Source organism: Apteryx mantelli, chromosome 4 (genome assembly GCF_036417845.1).
Source record: "Apteryx mantelli isolate bAptMan1 chromosome 4, bAptMan1.hap1, whole genome shotgun sequence".
Classification (NCBI taxonomy): domain Eukaryota; kingdom Metazoa; phylum Chordata; class Aves; order Apterygiformes; family Apterygidae; genus Apteryx; species Apteryx mantelli.
In genome coordinates, this window is record NC_089981.1 from 27681212 (window position 1) to 27709088 (window position 27877).

Here is a 27877-nt window from a genome sequence, read left to right on the forward strand (position 1 = left end):
TAAAAAGAATGCATGGCTTGAGCTCTTTCCACCTAGATCATCTCACATGCCCTTGGTACACAAGCCAGTGCCCTGTGGTTTTAAGGGCACAAAGAGAAGGTTAAAAGTTTATGCCCATTCATGAAATTTTACATATTTTTCCTGTAAACCAGCACTACCTTCTGGAATAAATAAGAATGATACTCTCTCTTCACAGAACAGTATTGGGAACACATTTGTCAACACGAGCCATGAAAAACTGGAAAGGATTATAACTTTCTGTGTTACCATGCTTTTGCAGGAAACAGACAAGAAAAGTGTCCCCAACAACTTATTCCCATCAAATGATTTCTGAAGTTCTTTTATTTTTCTATTAATGCACAGTCCTTTCCTTGCCTTGTCTCACTCAGGAGATATGATAACATGAAACGAGAGACTTTCTATGAGACTTTCTATGAATTAAATTATATTTCTATGAACAAATTTTAAAGCTCAAAAAAATTTTAAAAAATATTTTTCTTAAAAATCTTTTCTTAAAAATCTTACAATTTTTAAGATCTTGAATTCAACTCATTTTAGAATAAAACAAATATCTATGTAATTTTAATTATCTTTTAGACATGCCTAATTCCTTGTTCTGAAACAAACCAGGTACAAAAATGCTGCAATGGGCCATAAGAATTTTTCATACATTAACCAGAAAAAAAAAGAAATTTTAACAGAAAGCTCTTTTCTTAACAAAGAGACAGGCTAACAGGCTGAGGCAAACCTCTGAACTTTGAGATTTTTCTCACTGCTGGAAGTTCGGTAGGAAGCCACTGTTTGCCATGATAAAAATCAACACTTCGCTGCTTCTGAGAGGGCTGCACACTACTCCACTCTTCTTGAAAGAGCAAACACGCAGACACGCTTCAAAATCTAGTTACCTATGGGCTTGTCCTTTCTAATCAGATCTCTTAGAAAGAGATCATTCTGAAGTATGACTCTTCCTGATATTTTACATTTAGAATATTTAAATACAAAGACAGTTACACAGTTCATACAGATCAGGCAAAGTTAGGATCTCTCACATGGTATGAGATTATTTACACACCATAACAGGTAGTGTGGGAATAAATACATTCAGGGTTGTGGAGTATTCGCATGCTACAAGAACAAAATCCCCCAAAAGCTTCGGTAAGTGCACCACTAGCTAACTTTTGTGTTTAAATTTTAAAAACTGGTGATTGAACTCTCATACCTGGTCATCCAAGTCCCAAAACCAAAGCTCTCACAATGATTCTCACTTCTGTCTCAGCCTACAGCTACAGGAAACTCAGTGGTTTTAGTCACCAAGAATTAATGCAACACATTACTTCAGTCAGCTCTAACTGCCTTGAACTTTTGGTTTCAGATGTTAACCTTAGCCAAAACCAGAGCATTACCTCGTTTCAAACTCAATGTATCAGCTCACAATCACCCAAAAGCGACGAACAAATTGTAGTTTCAGGTTCTGTAAGAAATATTTTACTTAATTCTCAATAAAAAGAGGTTATTGCAAAAATCTCGTGCATCTCATCTGTGCTTGACAGACTGCATCCCAGTCATGCAGAAATTATTAGTGTGTATAAAATCATGGTTGTGTTTAAAAATCAGACTGGGTTCACAATGATCAACAGATTTTAGGTCACACTGATGTTTTACAAGTCTTTGTGAAATTTTTGCCGTTTCCCAAACACAAAAATTGTGCAGTTCATACTTGCTTTCCCCGTCCATAGATTCTTTTTCTGGACTTAAGTCATTTGATATAATGCGTTTTAAATGAAGTATTCAAAGCAATTTGCAATCCATATATAGGCAATTTTGCTTAAAGCACAGTAATAAAATTTTTCAAAAATGTCACAGCTTTTATTAATTAAAGTAACAATTGTTGTCACCACTCTCTCTCTGGAATAACTCTCTTAATGAGTTAATTCCAGGTGTCTGGCTCTCTGGACTATTTTAAATATAGTAAGTAAATATACACTGCACAGTGTTAATATTTAGGCAGCTGCTTGAATGAATACCTGTATAAACCATTTTATTTTTGTGGCAGTTGAGTCTTGATTCTAGGTCCCAGCTGAGCTGCAGGTTTTTAATGTAGTAATGTTTTACATGACACAGGTAAAAACTGCAACATTGCATCTGTTTGTTATTTATTTCTGAACTAACTCTGCAGTTCTTTTATCGCAGCAGGAATTTTGCCTCAACAAAAATCACACAAGTGAGCTTCGGCATAGCACGAAAATTGGAAAGCTGTGCCTTCTGGCACTGATGGACAACTAGCATTGTATGGACAGGTCTGAAACAGAGAAACTGCCATAGACTTCAGGTTTTAATAAGGCTGCGTGTCAGCAGATATATAGGAGATTCTGCGCAGAGAGCTCTGCAAAACAAGGACATAATGTCGTCTTTGAAGTGAAGGGACTAAAAAACTGTTTTGGGCTAACAGCGTGCTGGGATGTACAAGTGTATTCAAATGCAAACCCCTTTTCCAGCAAGGCTACTGCACGTTGAAGACAAAATCTATTTAGATTCTACAGGTCTTCATGATGAACATGATATTTTAAGTGCGTTTCTTCCCAATGTAAACCTGAGGATATACATTTTCAGACAATCGTAGATCACAGGTTTTTTTGCCTTAAATTTCATGAAATGCACATGTTAAACTAGCCCAACTCTTTGCCTTCAATAGTCCTTCCTACACGGAAACCCTTTAAGTAAATTGAATTGAATTTTCAAAGCACACTGGGAATGGTCCAGATATTCTTCCCTCTACAACCCTCATCACATGTCTGTGTTGGGAGCTAATCTCCCACTACATCGTTATATTTCTGTTCTAAACATTCCAGAGATGCAGAAATCCCAGAGGCTGGATACACGAACAGATCTCTACACACTGATCTCACATACATACAGTCCATATTTTTCTATGGACTGTTCTTCAGTTTCTGCTCAGGCTCACCTCCCTCAGATTCCTTTTAGTTCTTCTCTTTGTAGGGATTTACTTTATTACTTCTTTGCTTAAAGTCCAGAACGCCGAGAACATGAATAACCATTCTTTCTGATTCTATAGGCTTTCTCCCAGAAACTGTGTGCTCAGAGACCACAAGACATAGACAACATAGCTCTCGCTTACCTACAGGAAACGGGCAACTACAGGAGTAATGCACAGGAGGAAAATTCTGATTGCTTTTCTAGGATCTCACCACTCCACCCTGAAATGGGATTGCTCAGACAGCTGAGACACCAGAAGGCTCTAAAGCCCCTGCCTGCTGGTGTGGATGTGGATTACGAAGTTAAAGTCTCCTGAACAACTCAAAGCACCAATTACCACTTGTGGAGCACAGGTCACATAGAAAAACATTCATTCACACACAGTCATCAGTCACAAATTGAGGTAACTTCTTCACTATCTTCATATATTAAAAGCCTGAACTAATTTGTTCATGTTAAGTTCCTGGAGCTGTGTAGTTCAATGCACAATGAAGCAACAGTACTCTTCCAAAAGTCATTAAAGTACCAGCAAGTGAAATAATAAACTATTCTAAACTGGCATTTTAGCCAACTGATTTTGCATTTATTGTAAATATAGACAACTAGATTCACCTAAAAGTAGAAACTAATCATTGTACCAACTACATTTTTATTGCAATTATAGAACAGACAAATCTGCTTATCAAGGTAATGAAAAAATAGTAATTGCTCACAGAAGAGAGCTTTTCAAAGTATGCTGGAAAGCACAAGACAGGAAAGAACAGGAATTATTCTTTTAAAAAAAACGAGGAAAATATTTCTGCTTAAAATAAGAGATTTTCTACATCTTTAGAAACGAGAGCTCAACTGCTACTTTCCTCACTAGTAACCAGGAGAGTATTTCCACATTACAGTCCAAAAACTTAGTCAAGACAAATGGTTTAAACCCCGTATAGCATCATTCACATTAAATTTGCACCAACTACAAAGAAAGCGTAACATTCAGGTATCTTAAAATCCAAGAAAAATGCTAGACTACTCTCTACTTGCATTGCCTGCTGTGGACATCCTACTGACTCTCTTGCTTGCTTTATATATAGCCATCTGTGTCAAAAGAGATGCTCTTGATTTATTACCGAATTTGCAAGATTGAAGAGCATTGAATAAATTAACAAAATTCTTAACATCTTCAGTAATTAAGCACTGCAATTATTGCAGAAAGTATACCACCCTCTTTTAGCTCACCTCCCAAATAAGTGTTCCATTAGAAATGACATCTCTTACTGTTTTCCTTTAAGTGGTCTTTTATACACTTTAATGGCTGCAAAATCTAATTGAAATAGAGAAGCTTTTTTTATCTTGAATTACCTGAACTGTTTGGGGCCCAAGCTTCATCTGTTTGAATGAGGTAAAAATACTGTACTAAAAATACAGTACAAATTGCACTGTTGTTTTAATGCACTAGGTGGCATAATGATATTCACGTTAGAGCAATTTAAATGCTTCACCACTACCCTAATATTTAATTGGGCAACAGAAGCAGCCCTTTCTGCCAGACAAGAAGTCCTATGATAATTTCTGCAATAACAGGAACGCTAATATTGTTAAACCTCTTTTTTGTTCTTTGCAAGAGTACTTCAAATTAAAAAAAGAAAAAAACAGGCTTAAACACAACAGTATCAAAAAGTGGTGTGGTGTCCAGATCAAAATCCTGGTCATCTGATCTGATGCACTTTCCATTGATTCCCTAGCGTCAGAAAATCTCTTTGCTTCTAAACAGGTGTACAGGAAAGGGTGAGAAGAGGGTACTACCAAAGGGTAGCAAAAATTTCTTGTTTACTATCCCCCAATAATAGCTCCAGAAGAAAGTCATGGCAAGTATTGCTTTCATTAAACTAACCTCCTTCCATCAGCTATACAGACTGGCAAACCTGGCTGAAAGATATTTACAGGATGACACAGCATTGTAATGGCCTGCGTTGTTCAACATCTGCTAGTACATGAAAGGACATTAACCTCCCTGAAGGGAAAATTTCTTTGCTTCTTTTGATATACGAAATATTCCTTCCCTCCTCCCCCTACCTCTCCTCCAAAAAAAACCCCAACAACAACAAAAAAAAAACAGTGTAATGGAACCACATAACATACAGATCCTCAATAACACAATCTTAGGCAAAGTAGTTGCCAAAGTGATATCCAAATACTCCTATAAATCTTTGCCTGTTATGTCAGGTGAGTAGGATTAACTTCCAACCGCTCATGTTGCAGATGTAGGTTGTGCCAAGATATGGATTTAAGAATTGAAGGTCCATGTAAAAATGAACTACTGAGTGTAGTAGTAATGATTTCAGTTAAAAATCCTTTAAAACCTACTCCAACCCTGATTTTGACAAAATTTACCCTGAGCAACTTTGTGACCAACATTAAAGCAGATCAGAGACATATGGACTTGAGAGATACCGCTTTTTCTAGGACTTTTGTTTCATCAGCTTTGATATGGGCCACACTAAATGTATGGTGACACAGCCAGGATTTGGACCAGGTGAGTTTAATCAGTTTTTTCCATCTCTATTAATTCCACTATTATTATGGACATAATGAAAGATCCTTTTAGACCAATTCTGGTGTCAGTCTGAACTAGCATTATGTCAAAAAAAATTTAAGTCATCTTCATTTACTGTAAGCTCAGAGACTTGCTTTTTGCTGCAGATGTTCTGTCATGGTTTGCTTCAATTCTGGGCAGTAAATTACAAGGTACGTCAATGTAAAGTGGCAGTGAAATCATTTATCATTAACTTGAAGGGGCCATTATTCAGCTGTGAAAGATGACTGTTTTATGAAATTCAAAGGATGAGATCATGATTTAGTGACCAGGAGAAGTGTTCATTTTCCAAAACACAGCAGTATATAGCGAGAAAGAGGAATAAAGCCTAAGCAGTTGATACAATTTTATCAGGATAATGTTTTGATGTTATTCATCCCAGTTAAAATTGGCTTTTATGAGACTTGTTGCTGATTAGCAGATACACTTTGCTATTGGTTAGCTACTATATCTGTTCCAGCTTTTTTGGGCAATTATAGCTCCAACAGGTCACTTCAGTACCACAAGCAGGTGCCCTGTTTGAGTGTCAGGAAAAGGATCTAAACAGGTACAAAGCTTTCTGTGTTTTAAGGGGTTTGGATATTTGAAATATTGGAGTTTCTAAACAAAGACTTTAAAGACTTCAGAAATTATTTCACTAGCTTCTTGACGTAGCCACTAACATATTTACCCGCTTTATGAAAATTATCCTCATTTAGAGGGCTTTTTTTTTGCAAACAACTAAATAGGATAATGTTATTGCTACAACTAATTCTGTGAAGACTGAAGATCTGTTCAGCACAAAAAGCATAGTATAGAGCATTGTACAAATGTCACCAAGTTACCAAATTTGAGAAAAGATTAAAGACAGGACTCCTCTGTTTTATGATGCAGTCAGTACAGAATGCTGAAGCGCCTACCTTCTCCAGCTGGTGCATCCCTTCCTCTACGCAGCAAATGGATGCCAACGTTCTCAGCGTTTGGGGGTAAAGGCACCTGAAACAATCCTGGCGGCAGATCTTAAAGAGAGCAACTACACCTCCTTCCTGCAGGGGAAAAGCAAAATCAAGAAAGAAGCACTGAGTGTTTCCCTTGTACTCGATTTGGATTTTGGGGCGGGGGGAGAAGGAACACTCCCTTAGTAATTTATCCCAATTAGCTATCATCACAACACCAACAAAGAAATGTTAAGCTCACACAGAGAAGTCAAGCTGATTAATGCTTATACACTAAGTGATGAAAAAGTAATATAGCCTCAGTGGGAGGTGTGCTTAAGCTATTGACTTTTACCATTTACAAGCACAATTTAAACGTGACATTCCTGTGAAAATTACACAGAATTATCAATGGGTTGCAGTTGGAGTGACAGTTCAACCATAGCCTATTAGTTTAAAACAGATTTCTGTTAGCAAATATTTCCCATTTCTCTACATTTCTGAGCTCCATAAGGTATTTGCTTAATCCTAAAATATGAAGGAGAAAGTCATATGGTTGAAGAGCAACAGAAAATAATGTGGAAATAGGTGTCAAATTTTATACAGATACAATCCATAGTATCTTTGTCCTCTAGCACATGGAATTTGTGTTGCTACACATTTTTCTATAGATGTGGCAATTAATGACATAAAGATTTGAGTACACACACATCCCTACAATAACTAGCCTTAATCATTTCCAACATAGTCTGTAAACATATTAACTGTTAGCAAAGTTCACATAATAAATAGAAAGATATAAATAAATACAGACAATATATGCACTTCATGTTTTCTACTGAAATGTCTTACATTTCAAAATGCTATGGCACCAGGTAGAATACAGATGCCTTATATTATATAAGAGCAGACACATAATAAAGAGGGAAGTATTTGAAATATTAATTATAGATGAAAGAGCTTAGATTAAAAACATTCAGATTACAGTAGTAAATTGAAAATAACAGGAATCAGGGACCAAGAGATAACCAAGAGTAATATATACCTTAGATCTTAAGCCTGCTTAAGTGGCCCCTACATAAAAATATTTTTCACATTCACAGAAATCATTTTTCTTCTCCTCAACTATTTGTGTTATTTGAAAACCTTTAGCTCAACAGGTTGTTCTGACACAGGACTGTGAATGTGATTCAGACTTTACTCATTTTCAGAATCCTTTTACATTTTTGTATTAGTTCTACTGAAATATAATACTGCAAGCAAAGTTCTCTCTTCAGTACAAGTTTAGCAAAGATAGATACCAGTTTAAAAGAAGATACTCTTTAAAGAAAGACCAGAATTGGACAAAAAGAACACCTCAATATTTTCAAGATACAAGTTTTACATCATGTCTTCACATATGTACATGTTGTTTCTATGAGGTTAATGGAAACAATAGGTTTACATCTAAGAGTAAAATTTGGTTCTGGAATTGAAAAAAGTGCAAGATTATTTTATATCTAGTACTGCTATATATAACCTACTGCAGAAAGACATTTCTGAGCCATTTTTATAAATGAAGGTGGAACAGTAACAGAAAAATGTTTCAGTCATGGTTTTCTTCCACAAAAGGATATTAATACTTCGCCCAATTAGTAATTAAATCATCTACAGAAAATACAGAATTAGCTAGACAGAGTTGTCCCCAAACTTAACATAATTGCTTTTGGCTTTTTTTATTCTCAGTTTGAAAGTCTCCATAATATAGCAGAATCAGAGATGATCTGATTCTCTACTTTGATCATAATAAGTACAAGTTTATGAATGACACTACTAAATCTCCAATGATGCTGGTACATTTTCTGCAAGCTTTCTGTATGACAAATAGGTACCTTGCTTTTGCCTGTGATGAACAGGGAGTGATTTGTTACTGCATTTTTCAGGAGGAGATGCAAACTGTTTATTTTGTGCCCTGTGTGCCATTACCAAGCTGTAAAAGGTTGATCATAAGTAATGAATCTAGAGAGCTGTAGTGAAATATGGGATATGCAACAAATACTGAGCCTGATTTTGCAGCATGTCAGGAGCACTCAGCTGTCCCGAGCTTTACTGGGATTTCAGTATTCCCCAGAATCTATTCACCTCTTCCAAAATTTATCCCCTGTACCTTTATCAATGATGACAGAACTACTCCATCTGACAGGGATAAACATAAGTTGGTTAAATGGGTGAACAGTACCATTCAGACAAAAAAAACATAACAGCATTGAGCTTTGCTTGCTTTGGAGATTAATTTAAAGAACACCTTTCCAAAATCTCCTGCTACATCTAAGCGTGCTTTGTTTATCCCTTGTAGACTTCTGGTCCAAAACTGGAAATGTCAAAATAATACATGAAGGATTGCTCTTGCTGTAATTCAAATTGCATCCAGGAGGGGCTTCACATACTCTCTGCAGTCACAGGAGATGAGAATTTGCTTTACTGCTTGTTGACCTACTTCTCTCCTTTATTGGATTAATATGAATTCAATTTCCTGGAGACATCCCCAACATGCTGTTCTGAAGGTTTAGCAATAGATAGCAAAATTGCCCAAAAGATAATCACAAGAAATGTGTGAAGGAGGTCATGAGCATAAAAAGGCTCACTGAGCAGTGAGGTGAGGAAGTAAAGAGGGAAGAGGAATGGCATCCGGCTCTAAGGAGAGGTATTTTGCAGATTCAACCTCAAATGACTCAGCAATGTGCAGCAAATTCTCTTCAAGCCTCTCCTCCGGATGGAGAAGAACATTTCTAACTAGCCCAAAAGATATCTGAAAAAGTCTTCATAATAAATATTTATTAGAAAGGCAACTGAGGTACAAGGAAGTTAAGGGCAAGATATAATATAAGCTTTTCTGAGAGCAAGTGATCTACTGCACATCCATATGGGACTCAAACTTTTGTCAAGCATTCAGGGTCAGCTCCTCCAAGAAAGATGCAATAAGCAGATACAGCACATCTGCTCCAGCTATCTTCATTTTTCCCTCTCTTTTTAGGACCTTAATATTATAGCACCTAGTCCAATACAGTTAGTATTACACTCTAATTGATCATCAGTTAAATGGATTTCTTTATATAAAAGACTTTTTTCTGTATTGTGCTATCTCCCAACATTTATTTTTACTCTGGAATTGACTTTTGCTGATTATTCTGGTTATCACAAAGCTGAATCAATTTAGAACCAGTCTACTTCAAGTAATGCCAATTTTCTACAAGTGCTCCACTCCACTCATAGAGTTTATAACTTCTGGGGTTTGAGGTCTCCTTATGATCTCAAAACATGAAGATAGAGTTTTAGCAACCAAGACTATGATTTATAAGTTTTAACATGAAAGATCCCAGGATCAAAATCCAGTAGAAATAAGTAATAGAAGACACTTTTGTGAAGGCATCCCTGCAGCAGATGAAACCCCAGACAATGACACAGCAAATTAGTCATGCTGTCTAGTGTTTAAGTGTGTGTCATAAAACATGACAGAGGTGGATTTTATCAACATTTGGTTCCAAACATGGGAAGCTGATCTGCAGGCAGAAACTGGAGCAAAACTTCCCACGTTTTTCTCTGGTTGTTGGAACGAATGCTCCACCTGACTCTTGCTTTCCTCATTTTCTCTTTTTGCTTTTAAAAGGCCTAAACTGGTGGAGATTCCACCATGCTGCCGCCAGTGTAGTTGCCTCCAGATGAGCACTACATATTATGGTCCAAAATTCACAGCACAATATTGGGTTTTTTTCCTTAGCACAGAGCTTAAAGATTTCTTTTAGGATTTCTCCCTTCCTCATTTCTTACCTCATCCGTGCTACTACTCATTTGTGTTAGAGAGCTTCTTAGTCTTTATAGTTCTGACAGTTTGTGAGAACAACTAGCTGGCTGCCAGGATGAGTCAGCAACATGACCCTTTCCCAGCAGATTATGAAGTTACATGCTAAAACAATGAACATCTGCATTTTAATTTTCACTGCTAAGCTCAAAATGGTTTCTAGTGAGTTGAATGGTGCCTCCACCTGGAATAAAATTATAGACATTTTTTCAGCAAGGGGTTTAGCATTTCAAAGCCTTTTTAAATTGGTTAAATTGGTTAAACTGGGGGTGGGGGGGAGGGGAAGAGAGGCTGAAACCCTTATCAAAATATAATGCAAGAAACCAGCTCCAGCTAGCCTTATATTATCATGGTTCCTGGTTTGCATGGCCAAGGTTTTGAAGTGCTTTAGATGTGTTCTTTATAGCTTGAGACAGGACGGAAAAACTAAAACAGAGTCCCACAAGACCCCACATTCTTAAGGAGAGTAAGACTTCAAGTTTCCATGACAAATCTGTTGAGTCTTCCTTTCACTGTAAACAAATAATCTCACTTCTCTGGCTAGTTTTTACCAGCAATAAGAAGAACAATCTCAAGGAAACTTCAGCATCTGTGGGAGGTTTTGAGAACTTCGCAAAAATTGAATCCATTCTCACCGTCTTAGTAAGCGCACTGAGTTCCAAATTTTTATCACCTTGCACTTTTTCACTGCCATAAGTAACTACTCAAGTAATTGAATTCAAAATTCTGATCTGTTACGATTCCTCTGCCACATTGCTCACTGAGGCAAGTAACAGAGGCAATACACAGAAGGTGAACGATGATGGTGAGTCAGGACAAAAGCACTTCAGTGCACAGAGGAAACAGACACACAAATCAGGCGATGGAAACACCACCATAATTTGGCAACCAAACACCACTTCGGGTTCTTTTTGTAAGGGGATCCATTTCCTCACATGGAAACCATTTAGCGCATCCTGTGACATATCAATGTAGTATTAGCAATAAATTAAGAGATTTATGTAAATTAAACTATTGTGGAACTCCCACAATGATAAAAAGCACAAGATCAATTTTCCTCAAATTGTTAGTTCTGCATTTCCTTTATACTCAACATTTTAGCATTGATTTTGGATACCACTGAGTGGAGCTCAAATACCAATTTAAAAAAAATTAAACCTCTCAAGCTGTTGCCAGGATCCACTACACATTTCTCAGTCGACCTCATTCACAGCCTTGGGAACAGAGCAGTACCTTTTATGGTGCAAACATCCATCTAAATACAGATCAGAAATAAAATGATTAGATGGTGCTACTTAACCTCTTCTTTGAGCAGGGCACAGGATTGGAACATCACTCCACAAGCAGAAGCTTAAGAAACACGGTTTCTTTCTGTCTATATACACTGGGGATGAGATTATCCTATCCTTGACCTCGCATAATGCCATAGTATTCTCACTTTTTCAGGATCCAAGTATCCTCAATTGTCCAAACTCTGAAGGGGTTACCAGTATGACTGGTCTTGGCAGAGCAATTGGTTTACACTCACCATTAGCAACAGATACTCAGTGAATGAAAACACACTCTGTCAGAGGTAACCTATACTGTGATGATGCCCCTCTTCACCTATGGAGGGATCCTGACCTCCTGCAATCAATAAGAGCTTTGCTTCAGCTGACACAAGGCTAGGACCATAATGAATGGGTGAGTAAGGGATGATTTTGGAGGGATTTTTATTATCAGAAAAAGTTGTTTCTTTGAAAGAATAAGGGTCTGTTATTCACCTGAGGTTGCATCTGCAGTAGCTATTTGTCTGTGTGTTATGGAAGCATGAGGGTCAGCACATGACTCCGTTATTTGCCCTTATAAACTCCAAAGCATAGTTCACACCTCTTCTTCTCACATTTTGTTCATTCTGACAATTCCCATAAAAGGAAAATGATGGTTTCAAGGTATCTCTAAAATTACATCTTTAATAATATCTAACTCCTCTGTACACAGAGCTTAAGATGTGTTGCTGTTTCTCTGTGTACTCGTTGCCTATATGTACAGCTGACTGTAAAGTTTCTCCCTACTTGACGTGGTTCGTACTTAAGAAGTACTGTCAGGAAAGACACTAAAACAACACCAATGGTGCTGAAGGAAGTGGTAATACATCAAGTGGCACAAAGAAAACTGTATTTGAAGCAATGTCCAGAAGCCTGTTGGAGCCTATCATGCTACTGGGGTTTCCTGCAGAATCCCTGAGCTTTATTTAAATTGAAGATTGGGGGTTTGGAGCTTTTTTTCCCCCCCATTCTAATAAGACGACTGTGGAAATACACTTTGCATTTCCTTTTTATGTAGAGGCTCTGGTAGTGTATTATGAAACCATTTTTACTTTTGTCCTAGATAGAACTGCAAGACAGTTGGTTCTCTTACATATGACATGCTTGCAGACATGAGCCTCTGCAGATAAGCAGACATAAGTTCCAGGAGACACTGTAGCTGTCTCTTGGAGTTTGCAAACAAGAAGGTCTGCCAGGGGCCACTGTGGAGCAGTATACTGGATCTCATAAAATTCCTTTTCAGTGTCAGCCTGAAAGCCTGGAAGAAAGGCATTCCTGTGAAAACATCTCTGCATCCTGGCAGACTGCAAAAACGCCAAAAGCAAATGATGGAAAGTTCATCTCTCTCCATCTCCTCTCAGTCAATCAATTCATGCAAGTATTTGTAAAAATACTATGCACTCAATTCTCACATCCTTTCAGGAAACTGGATCGCTTTGCCCTTTCAGAAAACTGGATTTTTTTTTATTTATTTTTTTTTTTTACATGGGTCTTAAAATTGTTTATTACAGTGCTTCTTTTTAAGTGGATGTTTGTCTGTCATTCACATAACTCCAGTAAAAGTATTAATAACTGATACAACTGGTACTACTAAAGCCATGATGAAAGCAAAGGCTATTCACTACATTTTTAAATGAATGCCTAACTGACTTTTGCCCAGTACATAAAACATTTTCACCAATGGAGGATGCAAAATGGCAATTATCTGGCTGCACCTATTCAGAACTATTCTGCCTCTGCAGATAGGTGGAGATTTGGTGCTGAGGAAATCCTCAGCTGCTTCTGTAGTGCAGCTTTCAGAGCTTGTTGAGGGCTTTATTTTGATTCTGTGATTTCAGTGTCTCTGTCTTCACAAAAATGCTTTTGTTCCATTTTCTGTGAAACAGGTATTTCTGCCCTCAATTAGGTTCCACATATATACTACCTGGCTGATTTCTGAATACTATTGTGGCACTTTTAGGTAGAGATGCTGCTATGTAGCATGAAACATACTAGTTGATTTGTTCCTTTCATATTATGAACCTGGCTCATTAGCATTGAAATTGAGCATTTTAAGGACCTTAACTGTACAACAGCATTAGTATACTCTATTAAGTTAAAAGGGAAAAATCAATTGCAGCAAAGCTAAAGAAACAAAACTGGAGTAGGGATGGAATGAATAGAGAGGGAGTGAATAAGAGACGGAATCACTGTTCAACTGTTCAAACTATTAACGCCCACTGTGCCAGAAATATTCTTATTTATACCAGTGGATTTTGGATTATGCCCCAGACTACTTGTTCATCATTTGCCAGATCATTCAGACCGTACACTGGTCTTGAAAACATAAATAAAAGGAACTAACATCAGTTACGTTATAACCAGGGTACATCATGAACACACTCCATTTTTTCAGGTTCATCATTAACAAACTCTTTTAACTGCTTTCAGTATTAAAGTTTGATTGACTTTTTGAGTTACAATATACTGAAATCAGTCAAATTCTGGTGTCTGAACTGTTAACCAGTTAACCACAAATTCTTTTAAAAATGCTTTTTAATCTATCCTTGCCACTATTTTAATTTCTGTTTTAAATGCTCTCTCAAGAGAATTAACAATAAGTTGATTCCATTCCTTCTGTGATCATTAAATAATGATTTCTCTTGATGGTCCTCACAGGTTTCAATAGTGTCCTAATGGGCATAATTTCAATACATCTTCAATTTTAAAGTTAAAAGCCCTGAAGTCTCTTTTTCATTGGCAGCAAATATTTCTAAAAACCTGCTAAAATGAGTGATACATTAAAATAATTTATCTGTTTATTGCCCTTTTCAGTGGAAAATTGTAGGAAAAACAATCAAGGAAATTCACAATATTCCAGAAATTCAGTCAATATGTCATAAAGAAGCACTTTGCATTTTTGAAACTCATCAGAAAAAAAAAATGCAGATGGTATTCTCAAGCTGCAAACATACTGTAAAAAGCAGCTGAAGGTTTTCTCTTATGGGAACAGGAAAGTCACTGTGTTGTTGGTTCTACCAAGCTGTCATCTCTCCATTACAGTGCATTATAGTATAATGTCATAAAATAAATACTCGCTGGACAAATATGCTGTGTTTGGGATCTGCCAAGCAGTCTGGAATGTGTTTTACTTCATGATGAAACCATAATTATTTAGCTCCTCTGGTGACAGCAGCAACAAAATACTCGGATACTTATTTCAGTCTGAATAACATTTTGAACTTTTGAGGCATATCATAATGTTATCTCAGTATTCTGAACCAGCTTGACCTGGAAAAAAAAATCTAATAAAGATAGTCAGTTTACACTTATTCCCATAATTCTTGCTGAAGAGTCTTTGGAGAGAAACAGCAAAAGACTGCCAAAGACAGACACTCTTTACTAGTCATGTATTTTAGGACTAAACTCAGAGCTGAGCTGCAAGCCAAGGAATTACATCCAAATCTTTTGCTTCATGTCTCTTTGTCACCGTCACCACACACCTATCTCTGGCATGTGCAAAACAATACCCTGAACAAGGAACTGAGATATTAACAGAATTTCCATGTTATAAAGCAGAGGCCCACTAAGAAGTTACTCCTCCTGGCTCATTGCTTTTCCAGTCCAATGTGTGTTCCCCCAACATATAGGTTTTAAGTTCTGATTCAACAGATAAAATTCATTTTGGGAGGAATGTGCTGTATATGTTAGCAGACTTCACAAACTGACATCTGAAAATCTTAATCTGGAATCAGCCTTGATTTTAAGCTCAGCAATTGATCAAGTTTGAAAGACTTAAGACAGCTATAAATCACAAGGACTTAGAAGCTTCCCCGTTCCTGTGCTTGCCCATGCAACTTTAGTCTAAATCTCTCATCTACAAGATACTGAGTTATCAATATTAAGTGGGCCAGCTGAACCTATTCAGAGGTTCTTCCCATTTTGCTTATGTTTTGGTGACTGAATAAATGGCACCATCTGGGCTGTATAAGCGCAAGATAAAGCAATTCATCTCCAGTAAGCAGGAATTTTGGAGAGCACAGGAGGGGCAGAGGTGGGGAAAATAAAATAACAGCCTTCCAATGCCTAAGAGGAGGTTATCAATAAGACAGAGTCAGGCCCTTTACAGCAGCACCCAGCACAAGGACAAGAAAAAACTGGCATAAATTCAAACAAGAGAGGTTCTAATTGGATATAGGGGGGGAAAAAAATTAAAAAATTCACCATCAGGACCAGGACATTGGACTAGATGTCTCCTGAGTTCCCTTCAAACCTGAATTATTCTGTGAAATATCTACATTATGAAGAATCATTAACTGAAAGGAGCCCTATTGTCTGCTATCTCCTTACTGTTGCATGCTCAATTTATTTTTAAAACCACAAAAGAAAGAATAGTTTCTCGAACTGTTTTTCTTTGACCTGGATTATCTATCTCCTGAAACACAGAATTTTATCTCCTACTGTACATTTAAAAGCTCGCAACCACTACTGTGCTGAGTAAAATAATTAATTCACTAGTATCACTAGTTTTACTTTGAATTAATCCATATACACCCTTACCTTAGCTATGATGCGGCACAGATGAGCACCTTCCTGGGTAAGGCTGAATAAACTACTAATAGCCGACTCAGTGATGTACACATTGTCTGACAACTCTATTTGTCTCAGCAGGTTCTGTGTGACATAAGATAATAAACATCAGTTATTTCCAGTGAAAAACATTACCACGTTGTATTTAAAGTTGAAATGGAGTGGAAAATCTAGTCCATTAAATCAATGTCATGTTACTTCTCACCCAGAAAAAGGGGGAAAAAACATGGGCAGGAGTCTGACTCTGATAACACTTTACCACATTTATTTATATTTGAATAATGTAACCAAGAATAGATAGTGATCTTTAAAATAAATATGAATGGAGTAAGAAAACAGATATGAGTTTGAAAGTATTCATAAAGAGCTCCACAGCTATTTAGTAAATTATTATTTGTTTTGGCCTAGAATTAAACTAAAATTTTCAGAAATTCTTAGTGCAGAGGCTGTATCACAAGATGATACAAAATTTCCACCTTGTTATTGCTACAGCCTAATACTGTTTTCTAAGGCCATGGATTATCACTATTCTCAATCTACATAGAAAATCTCATTAACCAATACAGGCAATTCTCTTAGAGAAATATAGTTTAATTCTCCAATATATGAAATAGATTAAATACTTCTATCTTTCTAAAGAGTTTTAAATAGCTTTTGCATGTGTGCCATTGCAGCTGCACAGATTAACAGAGCTGTTAGAATAATATGAAGTTTATTGAATTTTACCCTCTCTGTAAGTGCATATAATCACTACAGGAAGAACAAGTTATATTCCTCAGAAGAAAGAAGGTAAACATTTTCATTTTCAGTACAACTTGGTAAGAAGTGCAAAGAAATAGGCCACACTTTACACTGTGATTGATACAAAATTCAATTATCTTCCCTTTAAAAGGCTGTGTTCCCCTTTCTCCCACTTCTAGCATTTCTCCTTAGAAAAATGTTCTGAAAAAGGCATAACTTATTGGTTTATACTTTGAAATTGATCCTATCCTGAATAAAATCTTGATACACTAATTGGAAAAGAAACTCTTGTGAAAACAATTTAAGCTGCGAGTCCTGGCCTCTAACACAGACACATAGACTGCTTCAGACTGGCAGACTACCCACAGACAGCATGGTTGTATGGCAGAAGTCAGCACACGACCTGACCAAAAAGCTCAGAAAACTGCTTCTAAAACTGTTTTTATTAATGATTTCTCCTCTAAGTCTTCAGCCATGCAAATACACAGTATGACGCAAAGTAATTAATTTGGCTTCCTTAAAAGAAAAAGAGAGTAGGATTTAATACATGTCATTAACTGTCAAAGTGTCCAAGACAGAACTATTAACAATGAAGAACTATTACTTTTCAGGTTAAAAAGACTAGGCATCAAACAATCACACCCTACTCACTGAATTTGTCATTTAGAACCCTTTAGTGATGTGCAATTATTTACTTACTTAGACTCATACATGGCATTTCATGTAGTTCTCATAAATCCTAACCAAAGTGCATTAGCAAGAAGCTTGTTAGTTTGACTGTAACTCTGAGAATATATTCTGGGGGTTCTCACTTCCTCGCAGTAATCTCTTAAAACTATGAAGGATGATTATGAAAGAGACACACAACAATAGGGTTTGCTATCTGAAAGCACCAAGGTACATTAGAATTTAAGCAATACCATGCAGTAATTTTGTTTTACAAAGTAGTAAATTCCTTCTTCACTTAGCCCCTCATTTTCTTTTTTTCATGCAGGTGCAGCATAAAATTTCAGTATCACATCAGTTCTGAAAGATGTACAAACAAATTGAGCATAACTACATTTGGTTTTTTAGTTTTTTTGAGGAAGATGAGAGGGTGCAAAGGGATTAATAATGAGATGTCCAGAAAGAAACCAATTTAAGTCAAGATAGATTAGTTAGACTTACAAGTTGCTATTATCTCAAAAATGCTCTAATGGAAAAAAATTAATACATTTGTAGTCATAGTCTAACTACTCAGTGTATTTACCTACCTTTTAATCACCACTGGAATTTACACATCATGTCTGCAAAGATGCATCATTACTTCTGAAAGGTTATACGTATATGAAGGACTTTACTCTCAAATCCTCACACTCTTGGTTGGCTATTGGTTTAGTTGATCTTTTTTGTTTGCCATGTAAGGGGTTATTTTCTCTTTTGATGCAAAAAGAATGCTGATAGTCACGTATAGCTTGCATACTATGTTATATTTTATCACTACTTCTTAGAGTCTATGATATGCACTGGTTAAAAAATAAGTGCACTGTAATAATATACGTTATACACACATGTTATAAAAGGTTTAGTTTTTAATGAGAATCATTGAGAGGGGGCAGGAGTTTTTTCAAGGTTTCTAAAGAAAGGCATTGTCTACATAAGGTGAGAGTAAATTGGTCCAGAGGTTTTGTTAACAAGACACTGTCCAGAGATTAGCTTCCTTGCAGTGAAAGAGGCCTAACAGGAAAAGCAATCAAATACAGTGAGCCACAAGATCATTTTGTTGCAGATACTAGAATCAGGTCAATGAGTGTTAAAAATGAAGAAAGCTTGTGTTCTGGAAAAACTAGATTAATGCATATGGAATAACTGTAAAGCCATGATCAAAAATAAAGTTATTGGAGAATCTGAGACTATGCTTTCTCAGAAAACAAACATCTACATCTCTTTGCAGGATATTTGAATCACTGATCATAGGTTTGCTGAAAATTGAGAGCTGTAATTATATTCCTCCCCAAATGGATATTTTCCTTCAGGATAACATACTTTAAAAAAAAAAAATTTAAACTGACCTGTGCCTTGTGTGTTAAAACCAGCTCTATCAACTGGCCAAAATACTGAGCAACAGTAGTGAGTGTTTCATTAATACAAGATTTCATGGATTTCAGTATCTGTTCATCTTCAGTCTGTATGCACCTGGAAAGAAGGAGAAAGGGAAAAGATGAAGGAAAAAAAAGATGCCATAGGCAACAATTGTTTTATCAAGTTGACTGTCACACGTAACTTCTTGACGGTGCGTCAGTATGTTAATAATGGGGATATAATGGGGATTCAGTTGTTCACACCAGGACACACACTTTGTGTCACTAATATCACAGCAGATTTTGTTAAAGCATTGTCTACACATAGTAAGTATAATAGCAAATGGTAACTGTGGACATTAATTATAATATCAAGATAACAGTTTACTTCACAGACTGCAGGCCAATTTCTGCTGCAGATGCTCTGCATTTATACTAGTGTAACTCTTCTGTTTTTGACCTATGCTTATAGTTACAGTCCACTGTGGTGTACCTGCATTTCACCTGCAGCTGTGTCTCTTTCAAGACCAAAGAAGTAGTTTCAATAATCTTCATTTCTTTATTTGCTTTGCCATATTTTAAGGGCAGCAGGATAAGGGCCTAAAATGAGTGTGTCCCCAGATCAGTAAAGCTGTTTTAAACTTACACAGTGTACCCAAAAGCAAAATTCAGCTTTCTATGCAAAAAGATTATATAGAGCAGCTTTACAGAGTTAGTATAATTATTCTGTAACCTGTGATACTTGGCTGCAACTGAACACACAAGATAAAGATGGAAAACATTATACAGTTCAAATGAAATAACTAGTACTTCCTCTCAGAAATGCATTCATTTAAATTGTCAAAACATTCCACCAGTGCAAACCACCATAATGGAAGATATGCCTAGTTTGGTTGAGCAGTGTCTCCATCTACACAACAGTCCCCTTTTTCAGCTGTACCCATCTCTCACCCATGACCTGTATCAACTTTTTGTCAAACACCCAAGGAGTGAAAGGGATGATCTGGGGCAGACACTACAACATTGGAGCTCTCATTAAAGTTGATACTATATGTCCCAAAGGAGCATATACAAGTTTCTAAGCTCTGTGGGTTTGGCAAAAACCAGCAGCACTCAAGAAATGTTCTTTCCTGATAATTAGCTGGTGTCTTTTTCCCTGATGATCTCTGGAGCAGAATGACATGCACAGTGTTTAAAGTAAATAGAAAAAGACTGTTGGTTGAACTATGGTGGAGAGAATAACTTCTGTCAGTCAGGGGAAAACACCATGATAAGAACTATAAAGGAAATTCTTATTTTCTGGTCTCTTATATAGACAGCATTCTAGAGTGCATGGAGCTAAGTAAACCTACAACCACAATTTAAAGGAATATATATTTATTCGTGTTTGATTTACTAATACATGGATATGTTCATGCAGGAACACGTAGTACCCCAATTTCACAACATAAGTTTTCACACACAGACTGAAATCTTGTCTCTGAAGAACTCAATGGGAGTTTCGTCACTGATATCATTAGAGCCAGACTTTCCCCCTTGATGTCCCAAAGCCCTGAAAAATCTACTTGCACACAGCTTTGTGTCTGTGTGAGGCTCTTTGTGCAACAACAGATCCCCATCTTTCAGTAGGATGTACTTTAGATAAAAGCAACTCACTTCACCCACAGGGTGAAGGCTTTCATTCAGAAAGCCTTTCAGAGCTGCAGGGGCCCAGTTCAAACTTTTGAGAGTGTTAGTGGATTTGTACTTCTCATTAGAAATTCTGCAACATAATAAAACAGCAAAATTAGTATTTCAGCCAGAAAATTTAAATTACCTTTCTGTGAATGCTGTAAACTCTGAACATTTGTCTATTAAAAGTTTCTCAAACTGCAGAGAAAGAAAGAAAGAGGCTTTAAAGCAATATACCATATACATGATTGTTCTTAAAAAATAAATAATGCTTGTTTATAGTAAGTAGATAAAAACCTCTTCAGAAACCTAATATTTTATATGAACACCCTTTTTCCACTTTCTTTTCTAAGCAATATGAGCAGAAATAAAACTGAAGATAACGAAAAAAAGTGACATTTTATACATCTTAATGGAAAAGAGACCTCACAGATAGGGAGGTCTAATTACTTCAGTCCAGTGGTCCTCAAAAACTAAATTTTTTTCAACATGATTTGTCACCATTTACAACATTCAGAATTATGATTAAAAAAAGGATCCAAACTGAGACAAAAATGTTTCAACAATGAAAAAGGGACTAGAAAGTGTTAACCAAGCACCAGTAATGGTATGCAAATATTTCTTACAAAGTGCTTAAAATAAATAGCAATTATTACAATTAAAAAGTTAAACAAGGCAAATAAGACATCTGGTAAGGCACCCCCACCTGGTGCATTTCTTCTGAAGAATTCCTGGTGAATATATTGTATTCATTTATCATTGAACGTACATGGCAGTTGACTCGTACTGTCATGCTGTGGACTCTTTGCCATCTATTCTTCTCCAGTTTTTGAGCAATCCTGGTCAACTCTGTGCTTATGATCCAAGCTCTTTTTAATAGCAATTGCAAATTATCACATGTACTATATTGTGAGGAAAGGATAAGTTCATTTTGTTCATCCTTCTCAATGCTGATCGGTTTGGACTGGAGAATACACATACATTCACAATCTGTCATCAACTTCAAATCTTCCATCCATCGCTGAACAGAGTCCACCTGAATTAAGTGCATGCTAGAAGACAGAAAAAGAGAGGGAAGAATAAGGTAAAGCAAAACAATCTTAAGTAATTTAGACTAGCCTTCAGAAATACAATATTTAAGCTACATCCACCTACCAGGTGGCAACTGATTGAGCAAATAACTTACCTGTAGTAATGCAGCAGCATGTTTCCTATTCCAAAGATGGGTTTTATTTTTCTAATCACCTTTACACCACATAGCCTGCTATAAAATTGTTTGTGTAAAATCAGTAGGGACTAGAGGTAAGTAAACTTGAACAGTTTAGACAAAGGTTCTGGCAGAACAGGCCCCAAAGTTCCTTGTAAATTCAGCGTTTAATATGACAGCAAAGGAGCGTTTGCTTGTTGTTTGTGGGACTGTAGTACCAGCTTTTCCTAAGCACTCTTTACCTGTTAGTCACTGAACAGAAAAAGTTTTACCTTGCAGCACCTCTCAAAGCCCTTACATCCACACTGACACAACCAAACCAAGGCAACTAATGATACTGTCAGCAACATCAGTTTCTGCCATATCACAATGCCATAACCTCAGCTGGGTTCTCTTCCTGGCAAAGCTCTTTACCCTCCCCCTTTTTTCATACTACTCTCTGTATGATTTTGACATCCAGTTTGCAAAGTGCATTTTCTGCACTACTGCCAAGGTTCTGTGAACTGGTCAGTCTGAAAGAAATTCTTCACAGAGTATACCCTAACACAAGGCTGGTGAGTAATAAGCCTGCATTCTGCACCCTTGCACCCTCCAGCAGTGACACAGACAATAAACATGGCACCCAAGAGAGCAGTTGTACATCTTCTGGGCCATTCTGAGCTTGTCTGTGTGAGGGATCCTGAGTCCCCCGGAGAATCAAGGTAGAGTTACCTAAAACTTCTACTTATAGTGAGCTGCCCAGATCTGACCGAAAAAACTCTTATTCCTTGCCCCCCACAACACACACCTACAGAGCCAGGCAGACAGAACTAGTGTTATTAATTTTACATGACTAAAGGTCACATGGAGTAGAGGCTGCAGAACCGCGTTCCTCCTTACCCACTTGGTCTCTGCAGGCAGGCTCTGGCTTCTGCTTTTGCTTCACTTAACTCAGGGACTTCCTCAGTGGCAGCAACACTGACCCCTTTGATTCGCGGAAGTTTGTTCCCTCTCTCTGAAGCCTGTCTGGCCGATCGCTGCCTCCTGCAGACTCTCAGTCACCCTGCACAAAGCTGCAGGCTCACAGCTTCATACTTTGGCTCTCACCTCACACATCTAAGACTGGAACTCTGTTTCCCTTTGTAGGTTCCCCAACTCCCCAAGGAAAAAGCATCAGCTCTGCAAAGGGATCCCATCTGACCCTTGCTTTCAAACCCAGGACCAAACAGACACCATTTGTCTCCAGAAATCAGACTTAAAAAAAAAAAAAAAAAAAATTGTTCAGGTTTACCAGCAGATCCAGATTATTTCAGCTACCATTTCCCCCTTCCTAACTCTCACAAGAGATTGGTTATCATCATCTTTCTATAAATCTAAGGGACAGTTATAAACAGCTAAAGGAAAAAGACACAGGAGTTATTAAGAAGAAAGTCTTTCTTAATTTATTTTCAAATTGTTTAAATTTTCCTTCTCTTATCTTTTTCCACAAGCTTAAAAAATTCTTAATGATGGCTGCTGAAATTAGAATTAGTGAATCATTACATGGCATATTTACATGGCATAACCCAAGCCTACGAGAAAATTTTTGATCTTGTAATGGTAAAGAGAGATTTCATCAACATCTGTCCCCCCTAGCCCCATTATATCCCTCTCAACACAAGGTCACTCACTGCTAAAAAAGGCAAAGCAAGAGGCCAAGAGTTTGAAGAGTCCCTGGCAAGTCTCCGTGGCATGGTTCTTCAGTGTGCAGTCTGATACATTCTGAAGGACATGATTTTCAGGTAGCATTTAACCTATCACTGTCAATAATGTATTGCAGCTATTCTTGATTTGCATGTCTAAAACGGTTTCCACAGAATTTATAACAAGCATAACTAACTGACATAATGTTCACCCACACAACAGACTTTCAAAAGCAGCACTTAGTAGGAATTTCAGATCACTCAGCTGCAACAAATGTAAGAAACATTCTGTCAGTTTTCATCAGCTGAAAATTTAGCCCTTAAAATTTTGGTGAGTCTTCTCAATATGAAATCCCTCAAATTTTTAGTACCTCTTTTTCTAGCAAAAGATGGATTAGTACTAGAGGAGTCCAAAGAAAGGAAAATGGAAGTTAAAGAAGAAATTCAGTGAAAGCAAACACAGCTGGACTTAGTTATGACTTTATTCAAACTTCCATCAGTATCATATAGCTACTCTTAGAACGTAGTTGATTGCTATATACCTTCTGGCTATGTGGTGCAGCAGTTTGTATTCAGTTTTTCAAGATGCTATATACCAGAAAGAAAGTTTGTATTATATCCCCCTTTCTTTTAATCCAGATACTGATTTATTGCATTCAGCACCACAGTAATAATGCTCTGTGCTGTTATATAAAGCCTTGCTGCAAGAACAGACTCTTCAATTGCATTAGCCAAGCTAAAGATGACTGAGCAGAAGGCCTTGTTAATTCTTTTGCTTCCATTTATACACTGAGCACCAGCTGAATTCAAGAAATCCTCTCCTAAAGTGCTGAAGTAACATTGCATAAATGACCAAAATTTGTTACATACATACAAAGAAGATGCTCACCTCAAAGGTCGTTTAATATAAGCTAGTCGTGAACAAGATACAAGAGACAAGTTTCACTGATCCAGTCCCCTTTTTCACCGCATTGGATGAAGCTACTTTTAATTTTAAACTTTACAGGCTACTGCTATTTAAGGTCTTTATTCCACTCAGCTTTGAATACTGTGTAATTGCATTTCGTGATCAATTGTGGCTCTCTATTTTTGCTATATGTAGTCTCCTTATAGCTTTTTTGGATCTGAAGCAAGGTTCCCTAATAGACAAAAATAACAACTTTAGAAGTTTGAGACCATGATTTATAATGACATGCACAGTTTGCATGCTGTACAGGATAAACTCATTTGACATAGAATAATGGATTTTGCAATTCTAAAGTGCTCTATGATAATTGATTAAATCTCTAATTAGTAGGTACAAATAAACTCCTACATTACACATTTGCATGGAAAAACCTAGAATTGAAGGTTAGTCAGATAAAACAAAAAATTGTTGGTGTTGCTTTCAATCCAAAAGAGCCAGTTTTCACTCTGATGAGAAAAAGGGATGATGAAGTTGTACAAAAAAGAGGTACAGATTTTAAAGAATTTCTCTTTGTTAGCCTGTGTTCCCAGTACAGTCACTGACAGAAGTCCAACTGTCGAATTTGGAATGTCCTGTTATGTGAAACCTTGTATTGGTAACTCACAACAATGGCAGAAATAATATCATTCTCCCTCCTTCAGACAAAAGAATCACAGAAAACTCTCCCTGTTCACTATGTCAGTGTTTCTGTGACACTGTTCTTTTTGGAAAAAAAAAATCATTATTAGTCAAGAGAAATACATAAATGATTCCCCTTCATCCACATCTCCCTGTACCCAAATAGGAAAATCTTCCTGAACATTCAGCAGATGAATCTGCAGATTAATTTTTTATATATTAAAATAAGCAAAGTAAAAAATGTGAGCATTCATAATTAGCTTTTAAAATCATATTTCAGACAGCATTTACTGAACTCGGAAAACAAGCTGAAAATTTCCATCTTACCTCCCATTACTGAAAAGATACTACAGATATAAAATAAGAACAGTCATAATGGGTCAAACCAAAAAATCTGTCTAGCCCATTATCTTGCTCCCAACATGGCCATTAGCAGATGCATAAGGGAAGATTATAGCAGACATGGCAAGAGCTGAGCAACCCCTCCTTCCCATCTTCTGGCAATTAGTGCTTTAGGGACTTCCTAAGCCAGAAGTTGTGTCTGAGCAGGATGTTTACACAATTCATGGAACAAAAGTAGCCATTAATCCCTTTTTGAACTCAGTTATGCTTTTGGCCTTTAAAACAACTAGTGGCATTGTCTCATATTGCTTGATTATGTTTTGTATGAAAAAGTGTTTCTTTTGTTTGTTTTAAACTTGCTGCTCGGACATGTTAACATGGGCTCTTAGTATGCTTAGACATACTGAAGTGATAATTATACATCCACCCTTTGTGTATTTCATTATTTCATTTGGTCTATCATATCTTCTCAGTTATCTCATTTCCAAGTTAAAGTCAGTCCGTTAGTCTGTCCTCATGCAGTAGTGATTTCACACCTCTAATCATACCTGTGCCCTTCTTTTTACCTTTTCTAGTTTTCCTATGTCCTTCTAAGACAAGATGGCAAGAACAGTACACAATATCCAAGATTCTGACACGTTATGGATTTATACAATTGCATTGTTTTCAGTGCTGTCCCTATTTTCAAAGGATTCCCCAAATTACATTTCTGTTTTACTTGCTTGCTTTCCAGATGTCAAACATATTATGAGTGATAATATATAATTTAGAATCCATCATTGTATATGTATGATTAAAGAGATTCTATTCTTCAGCTCGCATCTCCTCCTCACACGCACTATTTTATGTTCATTGACATTCAGTTTCACCCAGTATTTTATCTTTCAGAGACTCAGTACTGAGAGAGACTTCAGTGACTTTTTGTGGTTGTTTTATTTCGAATTACTCTGAGTAATTTTGCATTAGCTGCAAGTGTGTTGTTATCTACTATTATAACTATTTTCCAGGAAGTTAACAAGTATGTTGAGCAACACTGATACTACCATATGGGGCCTTATTGTGTGATTTGGCTTAGTTCTGTTTAATGGAGTAACAGTAGCAGGGTAACTGGCCAAGATCCTTAGATATATACATAATAATTCCTCACCAGTTAGAATTTCTGAATTTAGTATTTCATGGCATATTGACAAAAAAGCAATTTATCTAGACTTTATACTATAAAAGCAGCATTTCATGTAAAAATTGCAGTAAAAATAATTCAGTGCAAAATAAAAACTCAAAAGAAAGTCTCCGACATTTCTTCAAAGTCATTCTATTTTAATTGAGGTAGTAAAATATTTGCTTAAGTTTTCAACAGCATTCTACTGAACTTGAGTAACTAGCAATTTGAATACTCTGCCTAGTTTGCCTGCCAAAAAACAGTGTCTTTTCTAAATTGTTACATATTGACAAAATCATTTGGTGTCATTGGCTGAAACCAACAGCTTGTTAAAAGTATATAGCCTCAACAGATGCCAGAGATCCTGTTCCATACAGACATTTCTGCATTATGTGACAACTTCATCCTGGAGAAAGATTCATTAAAAATAAATAAATAAATAAAAATCCCATTTTAGCTTTCTAAAGAGACGTATTCACAGCTCTGTTACAAGCTTTTCTTTTTTTCTTGCTACCTTCTTCCATTTACTGCATATTTTGTTAACTAATGAAACATTAAGCTTTTTAGGATCCTAAAACTGTGTGTAATCCTGTAGATGTCAATCCTGCCTATCTCATGTTGGTGCTACATGCATGCAGAAGTGAATAAATAATGATAACTAGATCATTTTTCAAAATTTATCCAGCTTGGAGCTCTCTACTTCAATTCAACTGGCAGCTCATACAAATTTTTTTTAAATAGCAAATGTTAACAATGAAAAAGAGTTATGCCTCCATTTTAACACTGGATTTCACTAAGTGCAAAAATTTCATGTTTTATAACACCGTGTGGAAGTCTGAACTGATCAATCCATGTGAATAATTCCAGTGGCCATTATATTTATAAAGTGTAAAGATTTCTGCTTAGTAGAATTATGTTTTCAAGGCTTCTCAGTCTTTTTATCCATTTTTACCCATTATGACAGATTTATAACCAGTCCTAATGATAATATTTAGTACAACTTCCAGATGAGCCTAAGGTGAAAGTCAATGTCAGGTCTTACAACTACATTCAAATTTATTATTCTAATCAGCAGTAGGTAATTAATTGGCAACAAACAAATTCTTGAATAGATTTAGCCCCTTCTTTGTACATAAATCTGCAATTTTTTCCTAATTCATCTGTTCAAAATTATTCATAGGCACCCAGTATACCCAGGATCAGTTTCTACATCAATAAAATGGACAGCAGAATTCAACTCTCAGTGGA

General features: G+C 36.6%; 1 protein-coding gene across 1 annotated transcript in view; it reads right to left on the reverse strand.

The window, feature by feature from the left end:
• The window catches only part of INSC (INSC spindle orientation adaptor protein), a 102288-nt gene that overhangs the window by 48108 nt on the left and 26303 nt on the right, over positions 1-27877 (reverse strand). Inside the window, exons 2-6 of the mRNA XM_067295517.1 lie at positions 21382-21727; positions 20821-20873; positions 18996-19119; positions 16174-16287; positions 6475-6600 (exon numbers count right to left, since the gene is read on the reverse strand). Of these exons, the coding sequence (XP_067151618.1) occupies positions 6475-6600; positions 16174-16287; positions 18996-19119; positions 20821-20873; positions 21382-21726 (762 nt within the window). The 5' untranslated portion in view covers position 21727. The remainder of the gene's footprint in view (positions 1-6474; positions 6601-16173; positions 16288-18995; positions 19120-20820; positions 20874-21381; positions 21728-27877) is intronic.